Source organism: Diorhabda carinulata, chromosome 6, assembly GCF_026250575.1.
Source record: "Diorhabda carinulata isolate Delta chromosome 6, icDioCari1.1, whole genome shotgun sequence".
Taxonomy (NCBI): Eukaryota; Metazoa; Arthropoda; class Insecta; order Coleoptera; family Chrysomelidae; genus Diorhabda; species Diorhabda carinulata.
This window is the reverse complement of record NC_079465.1, coordinates 612,455-639,003: the sequence shown is the minus strand read 5'-3', so window position 1 is coordinate 639,003 and position 26,549 is coordinate 612,455. Positions and strand designations below refer to the sequence as shown.

At 28.5% G+C, this 26,549-nt stretch overlaps 2 protein-coding genes across 5 annotated transcripts; both read right to left on the bottom strand.

Annotated features, from left to right (window-relative positions):
- Positions 1-968: 968 nt before the first annotated feature.
- LOC130894888 (apoptotic protease-activating factor 1-like) lies at positions 969-22,754 on the bottom strand. 2 transcript variants are annotated; one of them, XM_057801911.1, is made up of 18 exons: positions 22,426-22,754; positions 22,180-22,374; positions 21,779-21,793; positions 20,436-20,638; positions 20,142-20,382; positions 19,861-20,090; positions 19,441-19,779; positions 16,304-16,514; positions 12,008-12,192; positions 11,829-11,949; positions 11,584-11,770; positions 11,258-11,527; positions 9,360-9,690; positions 7,390-7,594; positions 7,046-7,331; positions 5,871-6,289; positions 5,625-5,803; positions 969-4,549 (listed from the first exon to the last, which is right to left on the bottom strand). In XM_057801911.1, the coding sequence occupies exons 1-18, from the start codon at positions 22,555-22,557 to the stop codon at positions 4,324-4,326; spliced, it is 3,975 nt and encodes a 1,324-aa protein (XP_057657894.1). In that variant the 5' UTR covers positions 22,558-22,754; the 3' UTR covers positions 969-4,323. The 2 variants fall into 2 exon arrangements, with proteins under 2 accessions (XP_057657894.1, XP_057657895.1); XM_057801912.1 differs by lacking the exon at positions 21,779-21,793.
- A 1,414-nt stretch (positions 22,755-24,168) lies between these two features.
- LOC130895087 (WD repeat-containing protein 5) lies at positions 24,169-26,220 on the bottom strand. 3 transcript variants are annotated; one of them, XM_057802213.1, is made up of 7 exons: positions 26,040-26,220; positions 25,835-25,967; positions 25,622-25,718; positions 25,440-25,556; positions 25,108-25,384; positions 24,729-25,048; positions 24,169-24,629 (listed from the first exon to the last, which is right to left on the bottom strand). In XM_057802213.1, coding segments are annotated over exons 1-7 (1,047 nt in total). In that variant the 5' UTR covers positions 26,042-26,220; the 3' UTR covers positions 24,169-24,528. The 3 variants fall into 3 exon arrangements, with proteins under 3 accessions (XP_057658196.1, XP_057658195.1, XP_057658194.1); XM_057802212.1 differs by having other exon boundaries at positions 24,169-25,048; positions 26,017-26,203; XM_057802211.1 differs by having other exon boundaries at positions 24,169-25,048; positions 26,040-26,203.
- Between the last annotated feature and the right edge of the window lie 329 nt (positions 26,221-26,549).

The following is a 26,549-nucleotide window of genomic DNA, read 5'->3' as shown; positions in this document are numbered from 1 at the left end:
TACCGCTTTCCAAACGCTTATCCGGATTGTATAAGTGAAAATTGGTGTAGAAATGGTGAACAGTGGATTAGATTTATCACAAACGGTTGCAAAATTAAGTGAATTATTATAATTTTGTAAAATTTTTCATTCTTAACATTGGTAATATATTTTGGTAATTAATAACTGGATGTAGTTGGTACGGTTCCTTCTATACAGGATGGTTAGTCTCTTTTGTCCTTCTACGGACAACCTGATATCGTTTCGTGATAAACTAGTTGATGACCTAGAATTTGGTCTAGGGAGTCTCAATTTCTTGGAGCTTCATTCTCTATCGGAACAATCTGGTGTCACCTTTTCCTAACTGGTTTCTACATCTTGGTTTATGAAAGGTGTCATTGGGAATTTGTACTTGTCTGGTGGGCCCCAAGTTGGACAGTTCTTGGTATTACATGAGATTCTCTATCAAAATAACCTGTTGTCACTTCGTTTCTGTAGTTGAAGGCCCAGAATGTGTCACTAGAGATGTGCAAGTGCTTGAAATTACCATTTTTTTAAACAATAATACTAATTTCAATTAATTTTTAGTCTCTGAAGATGGAACTTAGGTTTTAGAAATATGCCTTATAAAGATTACTATTGACCATTTGGTTTGGTGGGTTTCAAGTTGTAAAAATTCTTGGAGTTTCAGAATTATTCATTAGCATAACTTTGTGATGCTTATTGCTAACTGGATGTCATGGATGATGACCCGGAACAAGTTTTCGAATAAGTACCAGCATTGTAGTTTGAGTATTTTCCAACAATAATTAGTTTAAAGTAATAAATTACATTGGAGAAGATGTACACAGCATTTTAGGTAGGATAGAATTGACAGATCCGGATTTTATTGGAACGCAGGAGAATTATTCGAACTCTTTGATGTGTGTTGGGGTATTTTTGTAGGAAAGGGATGTAAATATTAGTTGGTGATAGTATGAATAAAAATATTATAGAAAAATGGTATTATATTGGTAATAGAAAAATAACCGAAATTTTACAACAAAGTATATGTTTTTCACAACAATATGGCAGTAAAAGTTTGGCCTCGATATAAATAATCGATTGCTAAAAAATAGATTAAAGAGTATGTACTAAATATCAATATATGAGCCACAATTAATAATCATTTCTTGTTATCTAAGTGTGATATATTTAAAAAATTCATAAAATCTTTTTTTTTTTTTTTAATTTGACATACAAACGTTAACAAATATAATTAATAATTTGCTATAAATGAAAGCTACAAATGCAAAAATAGTTATTACAAAAATACTCACTTGAATCTCAAAAAGATTTTTTTTCTAATGTGCTGTTTATTTTTATTTTAAAGTTTTTGATAAATTGTTCGATAATTAAAAATTTTTAATATCGACAATTATAAAAACAGTAAATTTCGATTTAGATACTATTTTACAGCACATTAGGAAAAATAAATATCAATAATAATTTTTTCGATATTTAAAATAATTTGTTAATGATAAAATTAAACCCAATAATAATAAAAAAAACGATATAAAATCATTAACTTGTAACATACAAAATAAATAATAATAAAAAAATAGTTTAAAGCTATTTACAACATATAATAGTGGTAATTGGATAAAAAAGAGTAAAAATTCAATATCAATATGTATTTCTTCTGAAAAAAAAACCTTAAAACTATTTTTTTTTCCTAATTAGGATTAAAAGACTAAGAGACACAAGATAAATAATTTGAGGAACTAACCAAAATCTGTAATATTGACCATGGATACTGCAATATTTATTTCTCACCCTGTATATACTTATAGAGAGCTTTTGGATCAGTTTAATACTGTGTCATATTAAATTTTTAAAATTTGAGCGCCACCTTAGAGAATATTTTGATGTGAGGATGTATGAAAACTGTCACAAATAGAAAAAAGCAAAAAATAAAAATGAAAATTGTTTATAAAAGTGTTTAGAAGAAAATTTTTGGTTTAATTAGAGGAAAATAGAAATCTAAGACACAATTTTTATCATCTTTTAACAAATAAAACAAAAAAATTTGAAGTATTGTATCGGAAAATGATATTTTGGTAATAGGTGATCGAAACAGAATTTTTGACTCTATAAAAGAATGTATTGAGGTATGAATAGAATGTTTAGAAGCCTTTTTGTAATGTCAGGTACTAATTTTGTTATCGTTCAATATAAGAAAGCCTAAAAACCTAACAAGGTTAGTTATATATATAGGATGTTTGTAATTATATCTACAAGAAAAAAAAACAAAAATGAACTGTATGGGAAGGATAAATAAATAGTGTGGGCGCCATTTTAGGTCGAAAAACGTTGAAAATGTCAATAGTTGGTAAGACAAATAGAGTTTAGGCGCCATTTTGGAGCTAGAAATTTGTTATTTTTCAATATAAGAATGTTTAAAAAGTACCACAATAAAAAAAAACTGCTGATAACAAAATAAAAAATGAATTTTGACATATTCACGTTGAGACACAAATGATTTTGGAAAATGCAATGAAATATTATGAAATTAATGTAGTGGACGACTCAAACAAAATTTAAAAGCCATTTTGGTTTGAAATATTCGTCCATTTTGTCATTTTTCAATCAACGAATGTCAAAAATCTACTATAAGCAAAATTTGATATTTTCGTGTTGGTCTTTGAATGATTTTTGGAAAAAGAAATCAAATCAATGTAAAGGGCAAATCAAACCAAATTTAGACGCCATTTTGGATTGAGAAATTCGTCCATTTTGTCATTTTTCAATCAATGAATGTCAAAAATCTGCTACAAACAAAATCAAAGCAAAATTGAATGTTTTTATGTCGGGCTTAAATTGATTTTTGAAAAAACAATACCATCAATATGATATAATAAGCATTAGAAAGTTTGGGCGCCATTATAGAGTGGAAGATTTGTTTTCTTTCGACCGAAAATTTACTACTAATGGAATCAAAGAAAATTAACACTTTCTCTTGTCGATTGGAAAATTATATCGTAGAACAAAACGTTGGGGAAGATGAGATCAATGTAATGGTTAAGTCTGAACGCCATTTTGTAATGTGACATTTGTTATTGAGCTGTAAATTATCTTAGAAGTAATGAGATCAGTAGAATAATCACGACAAATCAATTTTGGACATTGTCATATAGAGTTTGAAATATTTTAGAGGCAGCGATGGAGTACAGGAAGTTTAGACGCCATTTCAGAGTGAGAAATTTGTCATTATAAAACAAAATGATACCAAAAAACTGCTACGAACAAAATAAAAGTGAAAAAATAGTTTTTTATGTGAAATATCTGCGATTAGCTCTTAGTCTTAATAAACGGTTATTATTATATATAAATTATTTACAAGATACAAAGTATATTCTCATTACTGCATTATCGAATGATTCCGTTCACTTTTTAACGATTAGTGAACAAGAAAAAATTGACTATAGTGACGGTATCACCTCAAAGCAGCATAATTTCATTATAATCACTAAATAACTAGTAAATATTCGATATAAATCATCAGATTTTTACATTGGAATGTTTTTAATTTTCATTTTAGGTTAGAAATTTATTCGTATTCATTTTTCGATAACTAAAAACTAATGATTTACATCACAAAAAATTTTTTAATATAATGTGTGGTTCACTGTCGATGGGAAATTGTTCAAATCATAAAATTTTGTTGATTAAAAACAAAAAATTACATAAAATAGAAACAGAGACAATTACACAATTAAAAATCTTTTGTATAAATATTAATCGAAAGACATTAGTAAAAATATGATTTAAATAATTATGAATAAAAATCTAGGAGTGTACCACACAAATAATTATAAACGATAATAAATATTCGATTAATGACAAAAAAGTTACGAAAACTCCTTTTACTTTAAGCTACATCACGAAATGTCATCACAAAAATCAATGCCGGAGCAAAAAATTCAATAATTTTTTTATATTAAAAATAAAAATATATTCGGTAGTTGCAATTCTCATATTGCACCTCGAAAATAAAATTAAAAACCTGTTAAACGTCAATTAAAGATGCTTCTCCCTGTATAAATATATATATATGTATATTAGGGTGGTCCAAAGAAATTTTTTTTCGAGTCTCGTATCAAAATGTGTGAATTTATAATGTTTTTTGACTATTTTAGAAATTTTTAAAAATTTTGAGTGATCTACTGTTTAGAGGGTGCTGTTGAAACATTATAAATTCACATATTTTGATACGAGACTCGATTTACCTCAAAGTATATAGAGAAGCGTTCAAAAAATTGATATTTGAGAATTTTTTTTAAATATTGCACTAATTTTGAAAATTCAAATGTTATTTGTAGATTGAACAATTTCCATTATATAAATTTTTCCGCTCGTATCGATGGTTAAAAAGGAATTGAAATCGTTGGAGGCCGATATATATTTCACTTTGTGTTTCATTCTTATCAACGAAAGAAGATATTCGGTACCGGTCAAAATTTGGCGTTCGGACCAAAAAGATACGTCCATCGAATTTAGATCTGATACTAGACTTTCTAATATATCGATGCTGAAACAAAAATTTAAAATCAAACGAAATTTCTTTGAATCCGAAGAAAAAAATATAAATATGGCAACATCTCAATTTCTTACAAGCTTCTATAAGGAAAAGAAGAGGAATAATTGATAGATTGCGGCGTTGCCAAATGAATTTTATCGCTGGATGTATTTAAATCATGAAAATTTGAAAGAAAAAATGGAAAAAAATTTCACAATTTCTGTAGTTTTATTAGAAATTGTTTTACCAAAAGTAATTTTTACTGTAAGCAATCGGATAAACTCGAAAGAACATAAAATGAAAAAAAAAAAAAAATTTCCAAGATTTACAGAAAAATTAAGTACGGCAACGTCGCAATTTTTAAATTTTCCAATTAGAAACGTAAATCCGGAAAATATTTCGACTTTAATCAAAATGAAATCGTAGTATAGAAACAGTGTTGCCAAACTTAAACATTCCCTAGATCTAGAGAAACATACGTATAAAGATAAATAAGTATGGCAACACCGTAATATGATTATCACTTTAGGAAATCTGAAAACTGAAACAGTGTTGCCTAGATATACAAAAAAATGGACCAGATTTGTATACAAAGTTTGAGAAAATGGACGGAAAGTGAATATTTTTTGATTCAAAGACAAAAATACATATGGCAACATCGCTATATGATTAATGCTTTGGGAAATTCCAAAAAAATGTTACAAAACTAAAATATTTCCTAAATCTAGATCAAATGTATATAATCCATGAACGAAAAAATAAGTACGGCAACATCGCAATTTCATTATTCCTTTGAAAAATAGAAATAAGAAACAATTTCGTCCAAATATACAGAAAAATGTTCAAAATTGTATATCAGTCATGAAAACTGGGTGCAAAATGAATTTTAAATGATATTTCTTCAGATTCGAAGAAAAAAAAACGTACGGCAACACCGCAATTTCGTTATTTCACAGGATATCGCAATACAGAATCGGTGTTGCCATATCTAAATATTCCCTAGATCTACAGAAAAATAAAACAAATTTGAAATGTAGAATTTTTGGCAAAAAAAATATAATAATTATTGAAGCGAACGGTTTTTCACCTTTTGGGTCTCCCCTTTCTCGTTTTGACGTTCTGAAACGTTTTGAGATTCCACCAGGCGATCTCCTCACCAACGCTCACCAAAATCGGTTCCTTGTGAGGAGAAAATATCAAATCTTGTACTTCGTCATCGTGTAACAACAAAGAAACGCTCTTATACTGTTGATCCAGATTGAATACCTTCGAAAAAATGATAATAATTAGAATAAACAAATGATGGATGATGCAGTGAAATCGCTATACTCACTTTGATAGCACCAGAAGACATTCCGATGGCTAAAAGACATCCGTCACAAGAAAATTTGACCGTAGTAACTTTTTCTTCGATACCGATCCTATTCAATAACTGCACCGTGGAATTTTCGTTGTTCCAATTGTAAATATCGCAAAAATGATTGTTGCATTGATCGTAAACGGCGCCGATTAAATATTTGTGGGAACAGAACGCTGCTACCTTCAAATCTACAGTTTCCAAAATATTATTATTGTTTATTCGATTGAATTCATCACTTTCCACATCCCACTCGTATATATTGCATACTGAATCGAGTATCAACAGTTGTTTAGACACGTGGAAAATTACGGGGTGTTGTATCGTTCTTTTGTATATTTTTTTATCGTTGTAAACAGTTACTGTATCCGTACCGGTTACTGACACTATTATACCTGAAATCATAAAAAAAAATTATTTTCTATCTTTTTTGCGACAATATTTGTTAATAATTGGATAAACAGTTTTATTATGTTATAATTATATATTTAAACCATTTTGTTTTCCTCTAATATGACTTAAAGTTTTGGTATACCCCCTCTATACACAGTCGAGTTTCTTTTAGACCCCTGGTAGTTCACCAGGACCATTTTGGGAATCACTGATTCACACATTTTCTATTTTTTCAAATTTTATATATCATTTAATTAAAAATAATACATACAACTAGTATTTTAATTATTTTTTTCAATTTAGTACTAAAATTATTATTAAAGTTTTGGTATACCCCCTCTATACACAGTCGAGTTTCTTTTTGACCCCTGGTGGTTGACCAGGACCATTTTGGGAATCACTGATTTACACATTTTCTATTTTTTCAAATTTTATATGTCATTTAATTGAAAATAATAAATACAACTAGTATTTTAATTATTTTTTTTTAAAATTTAGTACTAAAATTATTAGTTTAATAATGAAATATTAATTTATAGTTATTATTTTTTAAAAACACACAAATTTAATTGTAAAATCAATTATTACATACGGGGTAGTTGTTTGGGGTACTACTAGAACTAATTTGAATACCACGAAGAATAAACTTTCGAAAGTACAAAAATTAGTTTGCGTATGTGGAACCGGGGTCATGAAAAAATCCCCAACAGCTGCACTGTACTGCAAATAAATATTTAATATCAAATATATCCATTTACCTATATATGGATCGAAAAAATCTAGACTGTCCAATTTTTCACCGGAATTAACAAACGGTTTGGTATACAAATAGGAATTAGTGGGATCGTAACATTTTAAAAAAGTTATCGGTCGATTATTCGCCTTTTCCAAAATAATTTCTTCCTTTGTACGAGTCTTAAATAAACGTATTTCCCCATTTTCCATACCGTATATTACTGTATCACCATCCACCGAAAAGCAAGTACAAGTTATTTGGGATCCCAATGGTTCGCTTTCCGATATCAAACTGTAATTGTTGAAAATCTAAAAATCACCTTAAATAGTAAATAAATCTATTGGATATTTTTGGAAAAACACTCACCTGCAATCTATTTTCGTGATCCGATGTGGCGGTTAGGGCGTTTTTCTTTTTCCAATACGGGGTGAAAGTTGGAATGTTCCTAACTTGAGGTTCTCGTTCGCAGGGTTGTATGTGACATTGTTGCAAAGTCTTTTTATCGGAACCAATTAATAGTATGTGAACGGAATTATCTTCGTCGTAAAAAGTATCCAAGGAATTTGCTAATCTGAAATATATCAAATTTGGTGTTGATTGAACTGATCGAATCGTACGACCCTCGTAACTAGATATTTAGGATTGTGGTTAATAAAATCGATTCGGGACTAAATTTTAACCAAAAACGAAGGAGTTTTATGGAATTGTTTGAAAAAAAAAATTAGTCACAAAAATGATTTAAATAAATTTTGAAAGTTTAAAAACAATACACAACTTTCTTTAAATATCATGTATATATAAATAATGGAGATATTCAACTTAAATTTGATATGAGTACTAAAAAACGTCTAATTTTTAAAGAAAAAAATCACTAAGGTGCAATAATAGCGCGTTTATGAGATACGAGGTTTTAAAGTGGAAATATTGAAATAGGATAGATAAAATATTGTATATCCCTCGTATCTTCAAAAATTGATTACTTATCGCAATATAAATGTTACCAATCGATTTAGGACGAAATACTACTTATAGGAACAAATTTCATACACTTTTTTTGAGAAAAATTAAGCTAGAAAAAAATTTTTTAGTGAATTTTCAAAAATTTTCCATACCATAGTTCACGGTGAAATTTATATAACTTTTTTGTCCAAAAAATGCTCATATAATGGAAAACGAAGTTTTTTAATAACAAAAATCGTCTGTTGCAGTTAATTTTTGGATAAAATCACTTCTTAAAATTTTAATATAGGTTTGAAATTAAAACCAAAAACATCTGTATCTTTAAAAAATTGTAGGAGCTAAAATAATTGAAATGTTTATTCAATATTTTAAATAAGTATTTGGAAAGGTCTAATTTACGATGAAAAAAATCAAGAGCGTGCCACAATAGCGCGTTTATGAGATACGAGGTGTTAAAGTGGAAATATCAAACAAGGAATGATATCGTATATCCCTCGTATCTCAAAAATTCGAAAGGTTAGCGCAATATAAACGTTACCGATCAATTTAAGGCGAAATTTTACCTATATGAACAAATTTCATCAACATTTTTTCAGTAAAAATAGGCTAAAAAATAACTTTTTGGTGAATTTTGAAAAATATCAAATTTTTCCCTACCACTGTTTGTGGTGCTCATATAAATTTTTTTCCCCAAAAAATACTGATACTATTAGAAATGGGTTTTTAATGTAAAAAATCGTTTTCTGATACAAATCACTTCTTCAAATTTTAACAAAGGTCTGAAATTAAAATCAAAAACGTCTGTGCCTTTAAAAAATTCTTTAAGCCAAAATAATGAAAATATTCGTTCAATATCTTAAAGAAATACTTAAAAAGGTCTAACTTATTATGAAAAAAATTATGACCTTTTTTTAATAACGCATTTATGAGATATAAGGTGGTAAAGTGGAAATATTAAAAAAGAAATGATAAAATATTGTATGTGCCTCGTATATATAAAAAAAATAGTACAGTTAACACAAAATAAATGTTAAAACGACATTTTACCAGAATTAAAGTACTTTTTTCAAATTTTTATAACAATTGCGTGTCAAATGTTTCAACATAAATTTAAAAAAAAAATCATTCTTGTACCAAAAAAAATGTACAAAACGAAAATAATGAAAAATGTCAATAAATATTTAAAAAATGAATCATGAAATGTCTAATTTATAAATAAAAATAGCGCGTTTCTGAAATACAATGTGTTACAGTACAAAAAAAAGGAATAATACAGATTTGAATCAATTACAATCTTTTTTTAGTTAAATTCTTGATTGAAACCTTCAAATATTACAAATTCATAACAAGTAGCACAAAAAAAATCACCAACATACCCTCTGTTCCTAAATTCCCTCAGAATCTTCTGTTGTTCGATATTCCATATACGAACAGTACTCCGATCAGTACTAACAATCAGATATCGATTATCGTCAGTTAAAGTCGAACAAATATTTTTAACTTCGTCGTTTTCGAAAATAATTTTCTTTTTCATGCCACTCCACATCGTAATATTCGTATCCCCAACCACCCAAAATTGATTGTAACACAAAAATATCGAATTGCAAACGATGTTGTTGTGAAATTGATAAAAATATTGAAATTTATCGTTGATCACTTTGTATATGAAGACGCTGTCGTCCAGACCGAAAATAACAGATTCGTCACCTAAAAATCAATTCACCCCCATTAGATTTTTTTTTTTTGAGATAAACTTTCTTGACTTGAAACTACAAAGTTTGCATTATTTCAATAAAATTTAATATTTTGTATCAGGAGAACAAAAGAGCGAGGAGGTGTACGAATATATCAGGACCAACTCGATATTCTGTTCTCCTGATTATCAGGTTTTTGTTGAAACTTTGTAGTTTCAACTGAAAATCAACGAAATTTCATAAAAACAAAATTCACGATTTTGTATCAGGAGAACAAAAGAGCGAGGAGGTGTACGAATATATCAGGACCAACTTGATATTATGTTCTCCTGATTATCAGATTTTTGTTGAAACTTCCTAGTTTCAATTGAAAATCAACGAAATTTCATAAAAACAAAATTTACGATTTTGTATCAGGAGAACAAAAGAGCGAGGAGGTGTACGGATGTATCATGTACGTACGGATACATCAGGAGCAACTCGATATTCCGTTCTCCTGATTATCAGGTTTTTGTTGAAACTTTGTAGTTTCAACTGAAAATCAACGAAATTTCATAAAAACAAAATTCACGATTTTGTATCAGGAGAACAAAAGAGCGAGGAGGTGTACGGATGTATCAGGACCAACTTGATATTATGTTCTCCTAATTATCAGGTTTTTGTTGAAATAACGCAAACTTTCATGAAATTTTATAAAAAAACATCACGATTTTGTATCTTTGTATCAGGAGCAATAAATTTCAGTTCAAACTACTAATTTTGCATTATTTCACCAAAAATCTGATACTCCGGGTAACAGAATATATAGTTGCTCCTGATATAATACACCTCCACCTTATGTTTTCCTGATACAAAATCTTTTTAATATAATTTTGAGAATTTTCAGTTCAGACTACAAAATTTGCCTTATTTCAATGAAAAAAATTTCTATTTTGTATCAGGAAAACAAACGTGGAGGTGTACGGATATAACAGGAGCAACAAATTCCAGTTCAAACTACACAGTTTCTGTTATTTCAAAAAAAAATATCTGATAATCAGGAGAACAGAATATCGAGTTGCTCCTGATATATCTGTACACCTCCTTATTCTTTTGTTCTCCTGATATAAAATAGTAATAAAATTTTCGTTCAAACTACAAAACTTTCCTTATTTCAACAAAATTCAACGATTTTGTATCAGGAATATATTGTAGAGGAGGTGTAAGATATAAAAATTTATTGCTCCTGATATTTTCGTACACCTCGTTCTTTTGTTCTCCTGATATAAAATCATATTATTTTTATAAATTTCAATAATAATTACGATTTTATATCAGGAGAACAAAATATCGAGGAGGTGTAAGATGTAAAAAATTGTTACTTTTTATATTTCCATACGCATATTCGTTATTCTGTTCTCCTGATACTAGAAATACAGTAAAAAAAAAGAAAGATTTTATAAAAAAGTGAACAGAAGCGAATTGTGAGAGCGAAATGTTTGGATAGCAACATCAATGTTTCTCAGCGAAGTTTTTATATGTTTCTATGGCTTAAACCATTATACAAACTACCTTAAGACATCGGAAGCTAGAAAATTTACCCTCTATATTTGTGTATAGTATACAAGGTACCGGCATTCCTTTACGACCGGTTTCATATAAAGCGACTTCGTTGTGAGCATCCCAAATAGTAACATTCCCTTCGTTACTTCCAGTTGCTATCCGAAACGTATCAGGAAAATCGTTATGGAAAGCAGCCGATATCAAATATTCTTTATAATTGGGTATTTTGAATTTTTTTCTCGGATATATTTGACCACGATCCGCTGTATGGATATCCTGCCAATAAGATTGTTTCGTTTTAGGCGATACTGAAAATGAAAAATAAAAATTAATTACGAACGAAAACGTTTGTTTTTGAGCTTACTGAGACATCCGGTACTGAGATCTAGACTGTTCCGCGTACTGTCCGCGGCGAATTTCCATAATATGACAGTACCGTCACGAGATACCGACAAAAAGTACCTCCTGTCAGGACTGATTATCATACTCATTATGGCGCCGGCGTGACCGACGAAATTCGATATTTCTTTTGAACTCTGTTCGTAAAACAACTAAAAATGAATTTATTAATAAATTATTTATATTTAAATAAATTCGATTTGTATTTACTTTAATTTTGCCGTTGGTGGTACCGATTAAAATGTGATGCGGCGAATCGAAAAAGCAAGCGGAAGTTATGTCATCTTTTATGTTAATAATTTGTGAATAGTCAAATTCCTCGATTGGTTTCCTGTAAAAAAAAAAATAATTTTTTATGTATTTTTGGTTATATTTTACATAAAACTTACTGTAGCTGTAAGTAGAGGTGGGACGACGATTTGGCAAAATGTAGGGCATCTTTAAATACGAAACTGTCACGGTTTTCTTTCAAAGCGTATTGTATAATGTCTGTCTTTTCGTAACTGTACAAATTACCACCGCAACGTTTTATAAAATCCTTGTATTGTTTCAATTTTTCTTTCAAAAAAGATTCCTGGAAAAAAAATATAAGAAACTATTTAAATTCAATAATTTTTTTTATAAATTTTAATTTTGCAAAGTTGATTTCCCTCCATAAAAACTAATGTGACCTTCTACCATGTTCTGTTTTCATAATATTCCTTTGCATTAGTGATTTGTTGATTCTCATGTTCTCCTGATACAAAATCTTTTCAATATAATTTAGTAAATTTTCATTTTTACTATTTTGTATCAGGAGAACGAAAGAGCGTGGAGGTGTACGGATTTATTATGTACATACGAATATATCAGGAGCGACAAATTTCAGTTCAAACTACAAAGTTTGCGTTATTTCAACAAAAACCTGATAATCCGGGAAACAAAATATCGAGTTGCTCCTGATATATCTGTACACCTCTTCATTCTTATGTTCTCCCGATACAAAATCTTTTCAATATAATTTAGTAAATTTTCAGTTTTACTATTTTGTATCAGGAGAACAGAAGAGCGTGGAGGTGTACGGATTTATTATGTACATACGAATATATCAGGAGCGACAAAGTTTGTGTTATTTCAAAAAAAAAACGATAATCGGAAGAACAGAATATCGAGTTGCTCCTGATATATCTGTACACCTCCTCATTCTTATGTTCTCCTGATACAAAATCCTTTCAATATAATTTAGTAAATTTTCAGTTTTACTATTTTGTATCAGGAGAACGAAAGAGCGTGGAGGTGTACGGATTTATTATGTACATACGAATATATCAGGAGCGACAAAGTTTGTGTTATTTCAAAAAAAAAACGATAATCGGAAGAACAGAATATCGAGTTGCTCCTGATATATCTGTACACCTCCTCATTCTTATGTTCTCCTGATACAAAATCCTTTCAATATAATTTAGTAAATTTTCAGTTTTACTATTTTGTATCAGGAGAACAGAAGAGCGTGGACGTTCACGGATTTATTATGTACATACGAATATATCAGGAGCGACAAATTTCAGTTCAAACTACAAAGTTTGTGTTATTTCAAAAAAAAACGATAATCGGAAGAACAGAATATCGAGTTGCTCCTGATATATCTGTACACCTCCTCACTCTTATGTTCTCCTGATACAAAATCCTTTCAATATAATTTAGTAAATTTTCAGTTTTACTATTTGGTATCAGGAGAACGAAAGAGCGTGGAGGTGTACGGATTTATTATGTACATACGAATATATCAGGAGCGACAAATTTCAGTTCAAACTACAAAGTTTGTGTTATTTCAAAAAAAACGATAATCGGAAGAACAGAATATCGAGTTGCTCCTGATATATCTGTACACCTCCTCATTCTTATGTTCTCCTGATACAAAATCCTTTCAATATAATTTAGTAAATTTTCAGTTTTACTATTTTGTATCAGGAGAACGAAAGAGCGTGGAGGTGTACGGATTTATTATGTACATACGAATATATCAGGAGCGACAAAGTTTGTGTTATTTCAAAAAAAAAACGATAATCGGAAGAACAGAATATCGAGTTGCTCCTGATATATCTGTACACCTCTTCATTCTTATGTTCTCCTGATACAAAATCTTTTCAATATAATTTAGTAAATTTTCAGTTTTACTATTTTGTATCAGGAGAACAGAAGAGCGTGGACGTTTACGGATTTATTATGTACATACGAATATATCAGGAGCGACAAATTTCAGTTCAAACTACAAAGTTTGTGTTATTTCAAAAAAAAAAAAACGATAATCGGAAGAACAGAATATCGAGTTGCTCCTGATATATCTGTACACCTCCTCATTCTTATGTTCTCCTGATACAAAATCCTTTCAATATAATTTAGTAAATTTTCAGTTTTACTATTTTGTATCAGGAGAACAGAAGAGCGTGGACGTTTACGGATTTATTATGTACATACGAATATATCAGGAGCGACAAATTTCAGTTCAAACTACAAAGTTTGTGTTATTTCAAAAAAAAAAAAACGATAATCGGAAGAACAGAATATCGAGTTGCTCCTGATATATCTGTACACCTCCTCATTCTTATGTTCTCCTGATACAAAATCCTTTCAATATAATTTAGTAAATTTTCAGTTTTACTATTTGGTATCAGGAGAACGAAAGAGCGTGGAGGTGTACGGATTTATTATGTACATACGAATATATCAGGAGCGACAAATTTCAGTTCAAACTACAAAGTTTGTGTTATTTCAAAAAAAACGATAATCGGAAGAACAGAATATCGAGTTGCTCCTGATATATCTGTACACCTCTTCATTCTTATGTTCTCCCGATACAAAATCTTTTCAATATAATTTAGTAAATTTTCAGTTTTACTATTTTGTATCAGGAGAACAGAAGAGCGTGGACGTTCACGGATTTATTATGTACATACGAATATATCAGGAGCGACAAATTTCAGTTCAAACTACAAAGTTTGTGTTATTTCAAAAAAAAACGATAATCGGAAGAACAGAATATCGAGTTGCTCCTGATATATCTGTACACCTCCTCATTCTTATGTTCTCCTGATACAAAATCCTTTCAATATAATTTAGTAAATTTTCAGTTTTACTATTTTGTATCAGGAGAACAGAAGAGCGTGGACGTTCACGGATTTATTATGTACATACGAATATATCAGGAGCGACAAATTTCAGTTCAAACTACAAAGTTTGTGTTATTTCAAAAAAAACGATAATCGGAAGAACAGAATATCGAGTTGCTCCTGATATATCTGTACACCTCCTCACTCTTATGTTCTCCTGATACAAAATCCTTTCAATATAATTTAGTAAATTTTCAGTTTTACTATTTGGTATCAGGAGAACGAAAGAGCGTGGAGGTGTACGGATTTATTATGTACATACGAATATATCAGGAGCGACAAATTTCAGTTCAAACTACAAAGTTTGTGTTATTTCAAAAAAAAACGATAATCGGAAGAACAGAATATCGAGTTGCTCCTGATATATCTGTACACCTCCTCACTCTTATGTTCTCCTGATATAAAGTCTTTTTAATATGATTTTGCGAATTTTCAGTTAAGGCTACAAAATTTATTTCAACAAAAAAATTCACTATTTTGTATCAGAAGAACATAAGAATGAGGAGGTGTACGGATGTATCGTGTACGTACGGATATCAGGAGCAACAAATTTTAGTTCAAGCTACAAAGTTTGCGTTATATCACCAAAAATCTGATAATCCGGGGAACAGAATCGAGTTGCTCGTACACCTCCTCATTTTTATGTTTTCCTGATATAAAATCTTTTCAATATAATTTTGTGAATTTTCAGTTCAGACTACACTATTTGCCTTATTTCAACAAAAAAAATTACGATTTTCTATCAGGAGAACTAAATATCGTGGAGGTGTACGGATATATCAGGAGCAACTCGATATTCTGTTCTCCTAATTATCAGATTTTTTTGTTGAAATAACTCAAACTTCGTAGTTTGAACTGAAAATCCACGCAATTTCATGATAACAAAATTTACGATTTTGTATCAGGAGAACAAAAGAGCGAGGAGGTGTATGGACGTATCATGTACGTACGGATATATCAGGAGCAACAAATTTTAATTCAAGTTACAAAGTTTGCGTTATATCACCAAAAATCTGATAATCCGGGGAACAGAATCGAGTTGCTCCTGATATATCTGTACACCTCCTTATTCTTTTGTTCTCCTAATATAAAATCGTTTCTCCTCTCGTTTACACTTATTTCTCTAGATGAATTATTTTAATTCCAAATTGTTTTGTTTCTAATAATAAAATTGTTATCATTACCGAATAACAACCGGGACGATGACATAGCGAAATAACGATATATTCTTGATCTTAGAGCTTTTGTTGATAGAAAATTAATTTCAAAAACAAAGTCATGTTTGATAAAGATCGAAACGTCAAATTTGACATAATTTTTAAAACTAATTTTCTATCAAAAGAGCCATTTCGCTGTGCTATCGTCCCGGTTATTATTTGGTAATGATAACTTAGAAAACAAAACAAAAATCAATAATAGAAAGATTAAACAAGAAATAGCTGCAGGAAGAATAAGAAATGAAGTAACTGGTAACAAAAAGAGGAATTAATAATGATGATAAAAGAACGTGTTAAATTAAATATCCTATAAACTTACTTTTCTCGTTATATAAATTTCGTATTTTTCCATGTCCCTATAAGTATCTTCGGTACCGACAGATTTTATTTTCAATTCCAAAAATTTCAAATTCAAATATATCTGAAATTTATCGAAATCCTCGCCGTGGTAAATGTGATGCCCGATAAACTGTAAAGTGTAATTGTCGTTCGGTAAATTGGCATAATTCCTATTGGTCACCCTATCGTATCTGCAAGAAATTATTGTTATTTCGCTATGTTATCGTCCCGGTTATTATTTGGTAATGATAACAATATTATTTTTGAAAACACACTGTATACTTATATTATTCCATCAATTCCTTACTTTTTATATATTTTTTTAGATTCTTTTTGATCTTAGGTCTCTTTTGGTAGAAAATTAGCTTCAAAATCTGGCCATTTTTGAATTAAGACCAAAAAAGATCTAAAAATCAATTTTTCATGTTTTTTGCAACTAATTTTCTATTAAAAGGGACCTAAAATCAAGAAATTGTTATTTCGCTATGTTATCGTCCCGGTTATTATTTGGTAATGATAACAATATTATTTTTGAAAACACACTGTATACTTATATTATTCCATCAATTCCTTACTTTTTATATATTTTTTTAGATTCTTTTTGATCTTAGGTCACTTTTGGTAGAAAATTAGTTTCAAAATCTAAACATTTTTGAATTAAGACCAAAAAAGATCTAAAAATCAATTTTTCATGTTTTTTTGCAACTAATTTTCTATTAAAAGGGACCTAAAATCAAGAAATTGTTATTTCGCTATGTTATCGTCCCGGTTATTATTTGGTAATGATAACAATATTATTTTTGAAAACACACTGTATACTTATATTATTCCATCAATTCCTTACTTTTTATATATTTTTTTAGATTCTTTTTGATCTTAGGTCACTTTTGGTAGAAAATTAGTTTCAAAATCTAAACATTTTTGAATTAAGACCAAAAAAGATCTAAAAATCAATTTTTCATGTTTTTTTGCAACTAATTTTCTATTAAAAGGGACCTAAAATCAAGAAATTGTTATTTCGCTATGTTATCGTCCCGGTTATTATTTGGTAATGATAACAATATTATTTTTGAAAACACACTGTATACTTATATTATTCCATCAATTCCTTACTTTTTATATATTTTTTTAGATTCTTTTTGATCTTAGGTCACTTTTGGTAGAAAATTAGTTTCAAAATCTAAACATTTTTGAATTAAGACCAAAAAAGATCTAAAAATCAATTTTTCATGTTTTTTTGCAACTAATTTTCTATTAAAAGGGACCTAAAATCAAGAAATTGTTATTTCGCTATGTTATCGTCCCGGTTATTATTTGGTAATGATAACAATATTATTTTTGAAAACACACTGTATACTTATATTATTCCATCAATTCCTTACTTTTTATATATTTTTTTAGATTCTTTTTGATCTTAGGTCTCTTTTGGTAGAAAATTAGCTTCAAAATCTGGCCATTTTTGAATTAAGACCAAAAAAGATCTAAAAATCAATTTTTCATGTTTTTTGCAACTAATTTTCTATTAAAAGGCACCTAAAATCAAGAAATTGTTATTTCGCTATGTTATCGTCCCGGTTATTATTTGGTAATGATAACAATATTATTTTTAAAAACACACTGTATACTCTTATACTATTCCATCAACTCTTTACTTTTTATAAATTTTTTTAGATACTTTTTGATCTTAGGTCACTTTTGGTAGAAAATTAGTTTCAAAATCTAAACATTTTTGAATTAAGACCAAAAAAGATCTAAAAATCAATTTTTCATGTTTTTTGCAACTAATTTTCTATTAAAAGGGACCTAAAATCAAGAAATTGTTATTTCGCTATGTTATCGTCCCGGTTATTATTTGGTAATGATAACAATATTATTTTTAAAAACACACTGTATACTCTTATACTATTCCATCAACTCTTTACTTTTTATAAATTTTTTTAGATACTTTTTGATCTTAGGTCACTTTTGGTAGAAAATTAGTTTCAAAATCTAAACATTTTTGAATTAAGACCAAAAAAGATCTAAAAATCAATTTTTCATGTTTTTTGCAACTAATTTTCTATTAAAAGGGACCTAAAATCAAGAAATTGTTATTTCGCTATGTTATCGTCCCGGTTATTATTTGGTAATGATAACAATATTATTTTTAAAAACACACTGTATACTCTTATACTATTCCATCAACTCTTTACTTTTTATAAATTTTTTTAGATACTTTTTGATCTTAGGTCACTTTTGGTAGAAAATTAGTTTCAAAATCTAAACATTTTTGAATTAAGACCAAAAAAGATCTAAAAATCAATTTTTCATGTTTTTTGCAACTAATTTTCTATTAAAAGGGACCTAAAATCAAGAAATTGTTATTTCGCTATGTTATCGTCCCGGTTATTATTTGGTAATGATAACAATATTCTTTTTAAAAACACACTGTATACTCTTATACTATTCCATCAACTCTTTACTTTTTATAAATTTTTTTTAGATACTTTTTGATCTTAGGTCACTTTTGGTAGAAAATTAGTTTCAAAATCTAAACATTTTTGAATTAAGACCAAAAAAGATCTAAAAATCAATTTTTCATGTTTTTTTGCAACTAATTTTCTATTAAAAGAGACCTAAAATCAAGAAATTGTTATTTCGCTATGTTATCGTCCCGGTTATTATTTGGTAATGATAACAATTTTATTGCTAAATACAAACTGAATATTTATATTATTAAACTAAATAGATATTATAATACATACTAAATAGGTAGAATCTAACCTCAATTTTATAGTGTGTGAAGTTTCATGAGTTTTAGTTGAAGTAGAAGAAGAAATAAGTGAATTCACAATAAAATATCTTGATTTTCCAGTACATTTACAATTTATTAAAAAATATATTTATAAATTTAAATATAATTTATTTTAATTAATGTTTGCTACATTTTTAGGTTATGATTTTGGAACGAATCTTAATCTAACTTTGTGAAAGAATTAAAACAAAACAAAAACAATTCCGAGCTGTTTCAATTTGATTAGTTTTAGATAAAACAATTTCAAGAGGTTAGAAAAAAAACGTTAATCAAGTGGTATAATGGTTTATTTAGATGATATTTAATTAAAAATTTCTACTTACCCAGCCAAAAGTCTTCTATGCAAGTCTTTAGTGTTATTTTTAGTAATTTTCTTGAGGTAGTTCAAATATATATCGTGAATACCATAAATGTAAGTCTTGAGATCATTGTGATAGAAACGAACTATCAGGGATTTTTCAGCGAAGCTGTTCATGATATTGCGCACCTCCGAAGGATCTTTATCCCAAAGGATTTGAAGTACGACTGGCGGTATGTTAACATCCTTTTCAAAAACCGCCAAAGTTTGATATAATTCTCTTAAATTATCAGTGAGTAATTTTTCTACGCAAGTATTAATCATTTCATTTATGTTTACGTGTCCTTCGGTGTATTGATTCAAGCTGAAATTAGAATTTATATTTTCAAAATTTTATAATCAACAGGGTAATAATCAATTTTTTGTTTATATCCACTCACTTTACCTATAATTTCCTTTCAGGAGCATCTGTTTGATGTATTTCCATATTTCCACTTGTCCGGCTCTAACGTCTTCGATATTTTCACTCAAATACGAACCGATAAGTGATATCAACATCGGATGCCCCTGGCAAATATTGTGAATCTCTTCGGCAGCACCCGGTAGATCATGATTTGTTTTTAACGATTTTTTAAACAATTCCAACGACTCCGCCGAGGAAAATCCAGTTGAAACCTAATAAATTCTATCAATAAAAAAATAATTATTGAATATTTTGTTACTAACTTCTACTCTTCTGATATGGTCTCCGTTTATAATATTTTTGTACTGCGTTGTGATGATAGTTTTCACTTTAATGTCGAAACATGCCAATACTTCTCTCTTGGAAACATTGTCTAAAATTATAATTGCGTTTCTCAGTCTTTCGTTCAAAAATATTTTTGTTAATGAGTCTATTAGGACTTTATGGTCATCGTGACAATGCGAGATCTTAGTTTCCAGTACAGAACACGCCGAAGTGTATAATCTGAAAAATATATATAATAAGAAATAATCTAACGATATTTAGACGTAACAGACCTCCACATGGGCTGCCAAGCATCTTCCTTGCTATGACAATCGCCCAAATTTATCCAAAAAATGTAGTTGTCGAAATATTGTCGAACCGTTTCATCTCTCAGAACATTATTTATGAGACAGGATTTTCCGTAGCCCATCATACCGTGTATTACAAGAGTCTCATCCCAATTGAGATCTTGTAGATTGGCTTTGACAGCGTTTACCTTAATATAAATAGTAATTGAATACCAAATTCGTTATATATACACATATTAAAAAGCATATCAAATAAATATTTAAACTAAACATACTAAGAAAACTTTTATATATCTAAGAATGTTTCTGTTGACTTTAAACTGCAATGTTGCCATTAATTTTGTTTTTACTGCAGTACCATTATAATTATTTCAAATATAGTCCGGTCAAATTAGACCAAAAAATATAAGTGAAGCTACATAAATTACCACCAAACTGAAAATCAGTAAAATTATTTAAAATATGGGGAAACCACATTTAAAAAAACATTACAACAATAGATTGTTTTTAAGCAGATTTGAAATGCAATTTCCATTCATTATCACTAATTTTGGAAACAATGTTCATGCTAATCAAGTTATAAAACGTCTAAAAGATTATATAACACACCAATATATACGATCCATACATTGCTGAGGCTTGAATTTGGATGTTTTCATGTACCGAGCTATTTTCATTTTTAGTTTGGGAATAAATATTCATTATCATTATATTTATTTTTATGAATAGTGTGAAGTGGGTGTTACATAAATACTAATTAAAACAACAAATAAAATTAGCTAGTATTACCTATTACATCATTTATGTTCACAATATTTGTGACGTGGGATTTGAATATGATCTTCAAGGTGAGACAACCTTGGATAGGTCAATGCTCACCTATAATTTATTGACGAAAGATACCATATAGAAGCCAGAAGCCAAAAATACAATTAAATGTTATCTACAATATTTATTTATACCTGGAGATTATAGATATCAGTATCTAAATCCAATTTCTATTAAAAGAAAATGGACAAAAACCAAAAAAATTATAGAAAACGAAAAGAAAGTAGTGAAGAACGAAAAAAAAATAAAAAACAGAATGTTTAGAACATGAATCAACATAAAATCCAACTTATAGGAACAGAAAATGGGCAAAAACCAAAAATATTGAACAAAACAAAAAGAAAGTAGTAAAGAACAAGAAAAACATAGAAAACAGTGTTCAATGCATGTATCAATTTATCAGAAATTAATATTTAATCGATAAAATAGATAAAACCTTGAAAATGTATAAAATGCATCACAAAAAAGACAAAATTTCTATAATTTTAAACAGTACTTACCAATTTACACCATTCCTAAGCAGCAATAATTAAAAAATTAATCAAAACTAAGAAACATTTAGAAATTCACTATTTACATCTCAAATAAAACATGCACACCATTATTCGTTAATTTAAGTTTATAAATAATAAAAAACTTAGCATTTCATTGGTTTTTATTTAAACTCAAGATTCTATAAATCTATAATAAAGGGGGCATCACTAGTAAACACTTAAATGATTAGAGCCTCAAGAGGATTGTTGGAAAAACCGTATCATAACAAACTGTAAATCTAACTGATTATACAACTAAATGTTTTTATTATCTAGAAATGATAAATACACATTGTTTATTACGAATTTAAAAATTAAGGGTATAAAAATATTGATAAAGGTATAAATATGAATTTTTCGTAACTTACCAAACTTTCTCTAGGAACATAATTGGGAGGTAATTCAGGGAAGCCTCCTCTGACGAACGATAACCGAAAATTTCTTTTTTCGAGTATATCCCTCTCGTGTTCTGGATATGTGTTTCTAAGATATTTCAACACCAATTCCAAATTACCGTTCGAGTGAATTTCACTGAACAATTCATCAATTCGTTCATGTTTTTCCTAAAAACAAAAGAATGTCAATATAACCTTAAATAAATTAAGTTTACGTACTTTTTTCCATACTGCTTTGTATTGTTTTTCGTTTAAAATTTTTTTGGATATCAAGAAATCCGTAAAGTCGTCTAGGTCCGATCGTATCACACGCTTGTATTGGTTAATTTGAGAATTCAGAGATCCATCCATTATTTAAGACAAAAGAATAAAATTGACGTTAGTTCATTGTTGTTGAGCAACAAAATACTTATCTTTAAATCGATAATAACTTTATCTATTCTATTGTTAATAGAGCACCGCAAAAATTATTAAAACTAAATATAAAATAATGAGCAAAATAAACTTGTTTGAACCTTTCCTACGCCATCTGAAGTATGACGCATTGTGACGTTAGTTTTTTGTACTAGCCGAAATAGACGAAAACAACGTTGCCAAAGATACAAATTTTTCAACTAATACGTCATGTTTCTTAAAGTTTAATTTAGTATAATATTAAAATATCACAATATTTAGTTGTAAAACAATAACAACAAAAATATTTAGGTAGAAGTTACCATACAAATGAATAAAATATGATTTCTAATTATTCCAAACATTTATATATATCCATTAAATGATTACAGCAACGTTGCCACGTTTAATTATATCGAAAACGAACTAATGAAAATATCGATTTCAAGTCTCAACAAGTTTTGACGAATATGTGAATAGCAGAATTTAAAAAAAATATTTGAGTGGATATTAACATTTTTTTGATATTTCTTGATACCATTTCTAAAAAATATGAACTGGGATAATATTTAATGGATTATCCTGAATTTTTATTGAGTTTTTAACAAATCTGATTTATTTCGACCTATTATATGAAATTCCACCATATTTTAATAAAGATTATATTTTACTTCGTACCCACAAAAGATTATAAAACTTCATATTGTTTATGAATTCATAGATGACGTTATACTCGATCACGTGGTTCCTTCATACCATGATATTTTTTTAACCCGAAACTGGAAATGCAATTAATTTTATGAGAAATGCAAAAATCCATGTTTGATTATGTTTTTTTATTACTTTTATCAAATTAGAATCTGTACATGTTGACCAAGTTGCCATATTGTAAGCAATGACATTTGAGATGTGCTTATAATTTTTGTCTATGATCTTTTTATAATAATTGAAGGGACATTTTATCAGTTGTTTTGGACTTTAAAGATGATTTTACCCCAAAGTTTACTATAGAATAGCAAAAAGTAAAATTTTAAGCCCGTTTGTATGTTATTTACCATAACAGTGGTGTAAAAAATCAGATAAAAGATCCATAAACGACAAGGTATGAATGGACTATAACAATTCTAATAATTTTCCGTCTAGTCTGTGAGCTTTTCCTCTTTTTTTCATTTCTGTCGAATAACTGAACAGTTTTTAGGGAATACATAATAAAATAATAATAAAAACAAAAAAAAAAACATATATTTGAAAAATTTATTTCAAAATAATTATTCTAACCTGCGTGTATGTACTAAATAGCATTGTTGTAGTCGAATTTACTCTCAAGACCCCTCAGGAATGCAAAAAAGTGAAATTTAAACGTCCTTCGGTACATTATTGTCTATAGCTATGAAGTAAACAACAAGAACAGAGGTTTGTAAGCGAGAAGAGTTCGTCGTATGAACGGACTATAACAATTTCAATAATTCTCCATCAAGTTTGTAAATTTTTCCACTTTTTTTCATTTCTATCGAATAATTAAGTAGTTTTTAGGGACCACTTGATAAAATCTCATCTAAATAATAAAAAAAAATTTCAAAAATTTATTTCAAAATTTTTCAACAGACTACATTTCCAATTACATTGATGTGATTTAAAATATCACAAAAACACAAATTATACAGTATAAAATTGCTTTTTGACAATGGATCCAAGAGTTTATTAATTTTTTATTGAACAAATTAATTTAATTATAATAAAAATGATTTAAATATAAAGTTCCATCCATTTATTACATTTTTTCAATACATCGAGATGGATCCATCTCTTTTTAAAATTTGCTAGTTTTGTACACAATTTACTTACGCTAAAAAAATACTCAACTCTGTATTAACAAAATAAACGTATAAAAATGAAAAAATAAACGTTAGAAAAGAAAAAAAAAACAAATTAAGTATCGCTTTTCCACAATTTAATCGTTTTATCATTTTCTAATGCTGCAGATGCAATAATATTTTCAGTAGGATGACAAGTCGTACATAAAACAACATCTAAAAAGAAAATAAAACATAAAAAATATACACAATGAGCTGTATTGACATGCACAAAAATGGATACAGTTGATAATGTACATAATTTGAGGTACATACCGGTGTGCCCTTGTAATTTCTGTACAATTTCTTTCGTCTGCAAATTCCAAATGTAAACCATGTTATCCTCTGATCCACTAACGATCCATTTACCACCTGTTACAGAAAAATTAGCGAAAATACAATATTTTTCATTTTTATGCCCCGAATACGTTTTAAGACATTTTCCTTTCGCGTAATCCCACAATTTCAATGTATTATCTAACGTAGCGGCCAATATATACTTTCCGTTTGGTGAAAATTTCACAAAAGAAACTGGAGGATTGTCATCATCTATTAGGGTTTTCAAACATTGTCCTGAAGCTGTATCCCAAATTCGACTGTATGAAAAAATACATTTTCTCATTATGATTTTATATTTTTGATCAATATTACTTACCAAAGACCATCGTAACTACTACTGACAATAAGGGATCCATCTCGATTAAAATGGACAGCGCTCACTGGATCGGAATGTGCTGGGAGAGTTTTTAAACATTTTCCAGTTCTTACGTCCCATATTCTAACTGATTCATCAAAAGAACCGGACACGATGAGGTTGGATTGAGGATTAAAATTACAACAGAAAACGTAATTACTGTGTCCTTTGAGAGTTTTTAAGCATTTACCAGAGGAGAGTTCCCATATTTTTAAAGTTTTATCATCGCTACCAGAAACTGTAATGAATCAATCAATTCAATAATTAAAAATTCGATTTTATATAGTATTTACCTAATAATCTGCTATCGCTAGACCAAGCAACGTCACTGATACCTAATTTATGCCCTGAAATTGTTTTTTCAAATTTCCCATCATAGGCACCCCAAATTTTTATCAATTTATCAGCGGCTATAAGAAATTATGCGTTTACTAATTTTGTTAAGAATTCTAATATCATTATGGTAAATACTCACATGAACTTGCTAACCATTCACCATTAGGACTAAATTTAACTGAAGAAACTGCTTTTGTATGCCCTGCTAAAGTAAATTTTAAAGTATAATTAGGTTTCTGTAACAAAAATAAAATTAATCAAACTAAATATATAATTAAACAAAAATGAATAATTAATTTTGCGGTAAAAATACTTTTTTATATAATAAAAATTGAATGTAAATAATCATTACCAAATTACTACTAGTTTTACTTGATCCACCTGTAGGAGTTAAACTAGCATTTTGCGTATTACTATTCGTAGTTAAATTAGTAGATCCGTGCACCGGAGGAGCACTTCCTATCGGCATCATCGCAGTATTAGACCTAAAACGCAAAAAGTGTAACTATTTTTTGAACAAGTTAATTAACTAACCTAAAAAATGTCCACTAGCGTACATTTACACAAATTACAGCTGAAACAACAGTAATTCTTCAATGCAATATCGTCGATTCAGTAGTTAAAATATATAAAATCTAATAAAAAAACCAATTTAATCTGTATAATCTGTTTTTATGCCTTCAATAAAGAACACACGCTACTATTTCATACTTATTAGACAACTGACATTTTCTTTTCTTCTTTTTCTATAGTCTTTTACATTGTTGACTAATAATTGTAACTTGTGTTGCATAACTTCTATTAAATAAAAATTTTTTATTTTATATTTATCTAATATAATTTAATTATATAAATAAAATAGAGTATTAAAAATAATTGGAATGAAATTACGTAATTGTATTCACATAATTATTCAAATAATTATGGTTAATATTATATTAATGGATGTATTACTTATGAATCAAGGTTCTAAAATTCGTTTTATATATTTCTTCTATTTATTTAGAATAAATAGATAGTTAAAACATCGAATAAATAAAAATACATCTACCGAATATTCGATAAAT

Bases quoted from the DNA above. Each gene is read 5' to 3' on its own strand.
- LOC130895087 (XM_057802211.1), bottom strand. The intron at 25,719-25,834 runs GTAATGATTATT...TTTTTGTTACAG, and splicing joins GTAAAACTAGTAGTAATTTG to AAACCTAATTATACTTTAAA. The intron at 25,385-25,439 runs GTAAATACTATA...GATTCATTACAG, and splicing joins TAGCGATAGCAGATTATTAG to TTTCTGGTAGCGATGATAAA.
- LOC130894888 (XM_057801911.1), bottom strand. From the start codon at position 22,557: ATGGATGGATCTCTGAATTCTCAAATTAACCAATACAAGCGTGTGATA. The intron at 12,193-16,303 runs GTAAGTTTATAG...TTTTTTTTCCAG, and splicing joins AAATTTATATAACGAGAAAA to GAATCTTTTTTGAAAGAAAA. The intron at 7,332-7,389 runs GTGAGTGTTTTT...GGTGATTTTTAG, and splicing joins ATCACGAAAATAGATTGCAG to ATTTTCAACAATTACAGTTT.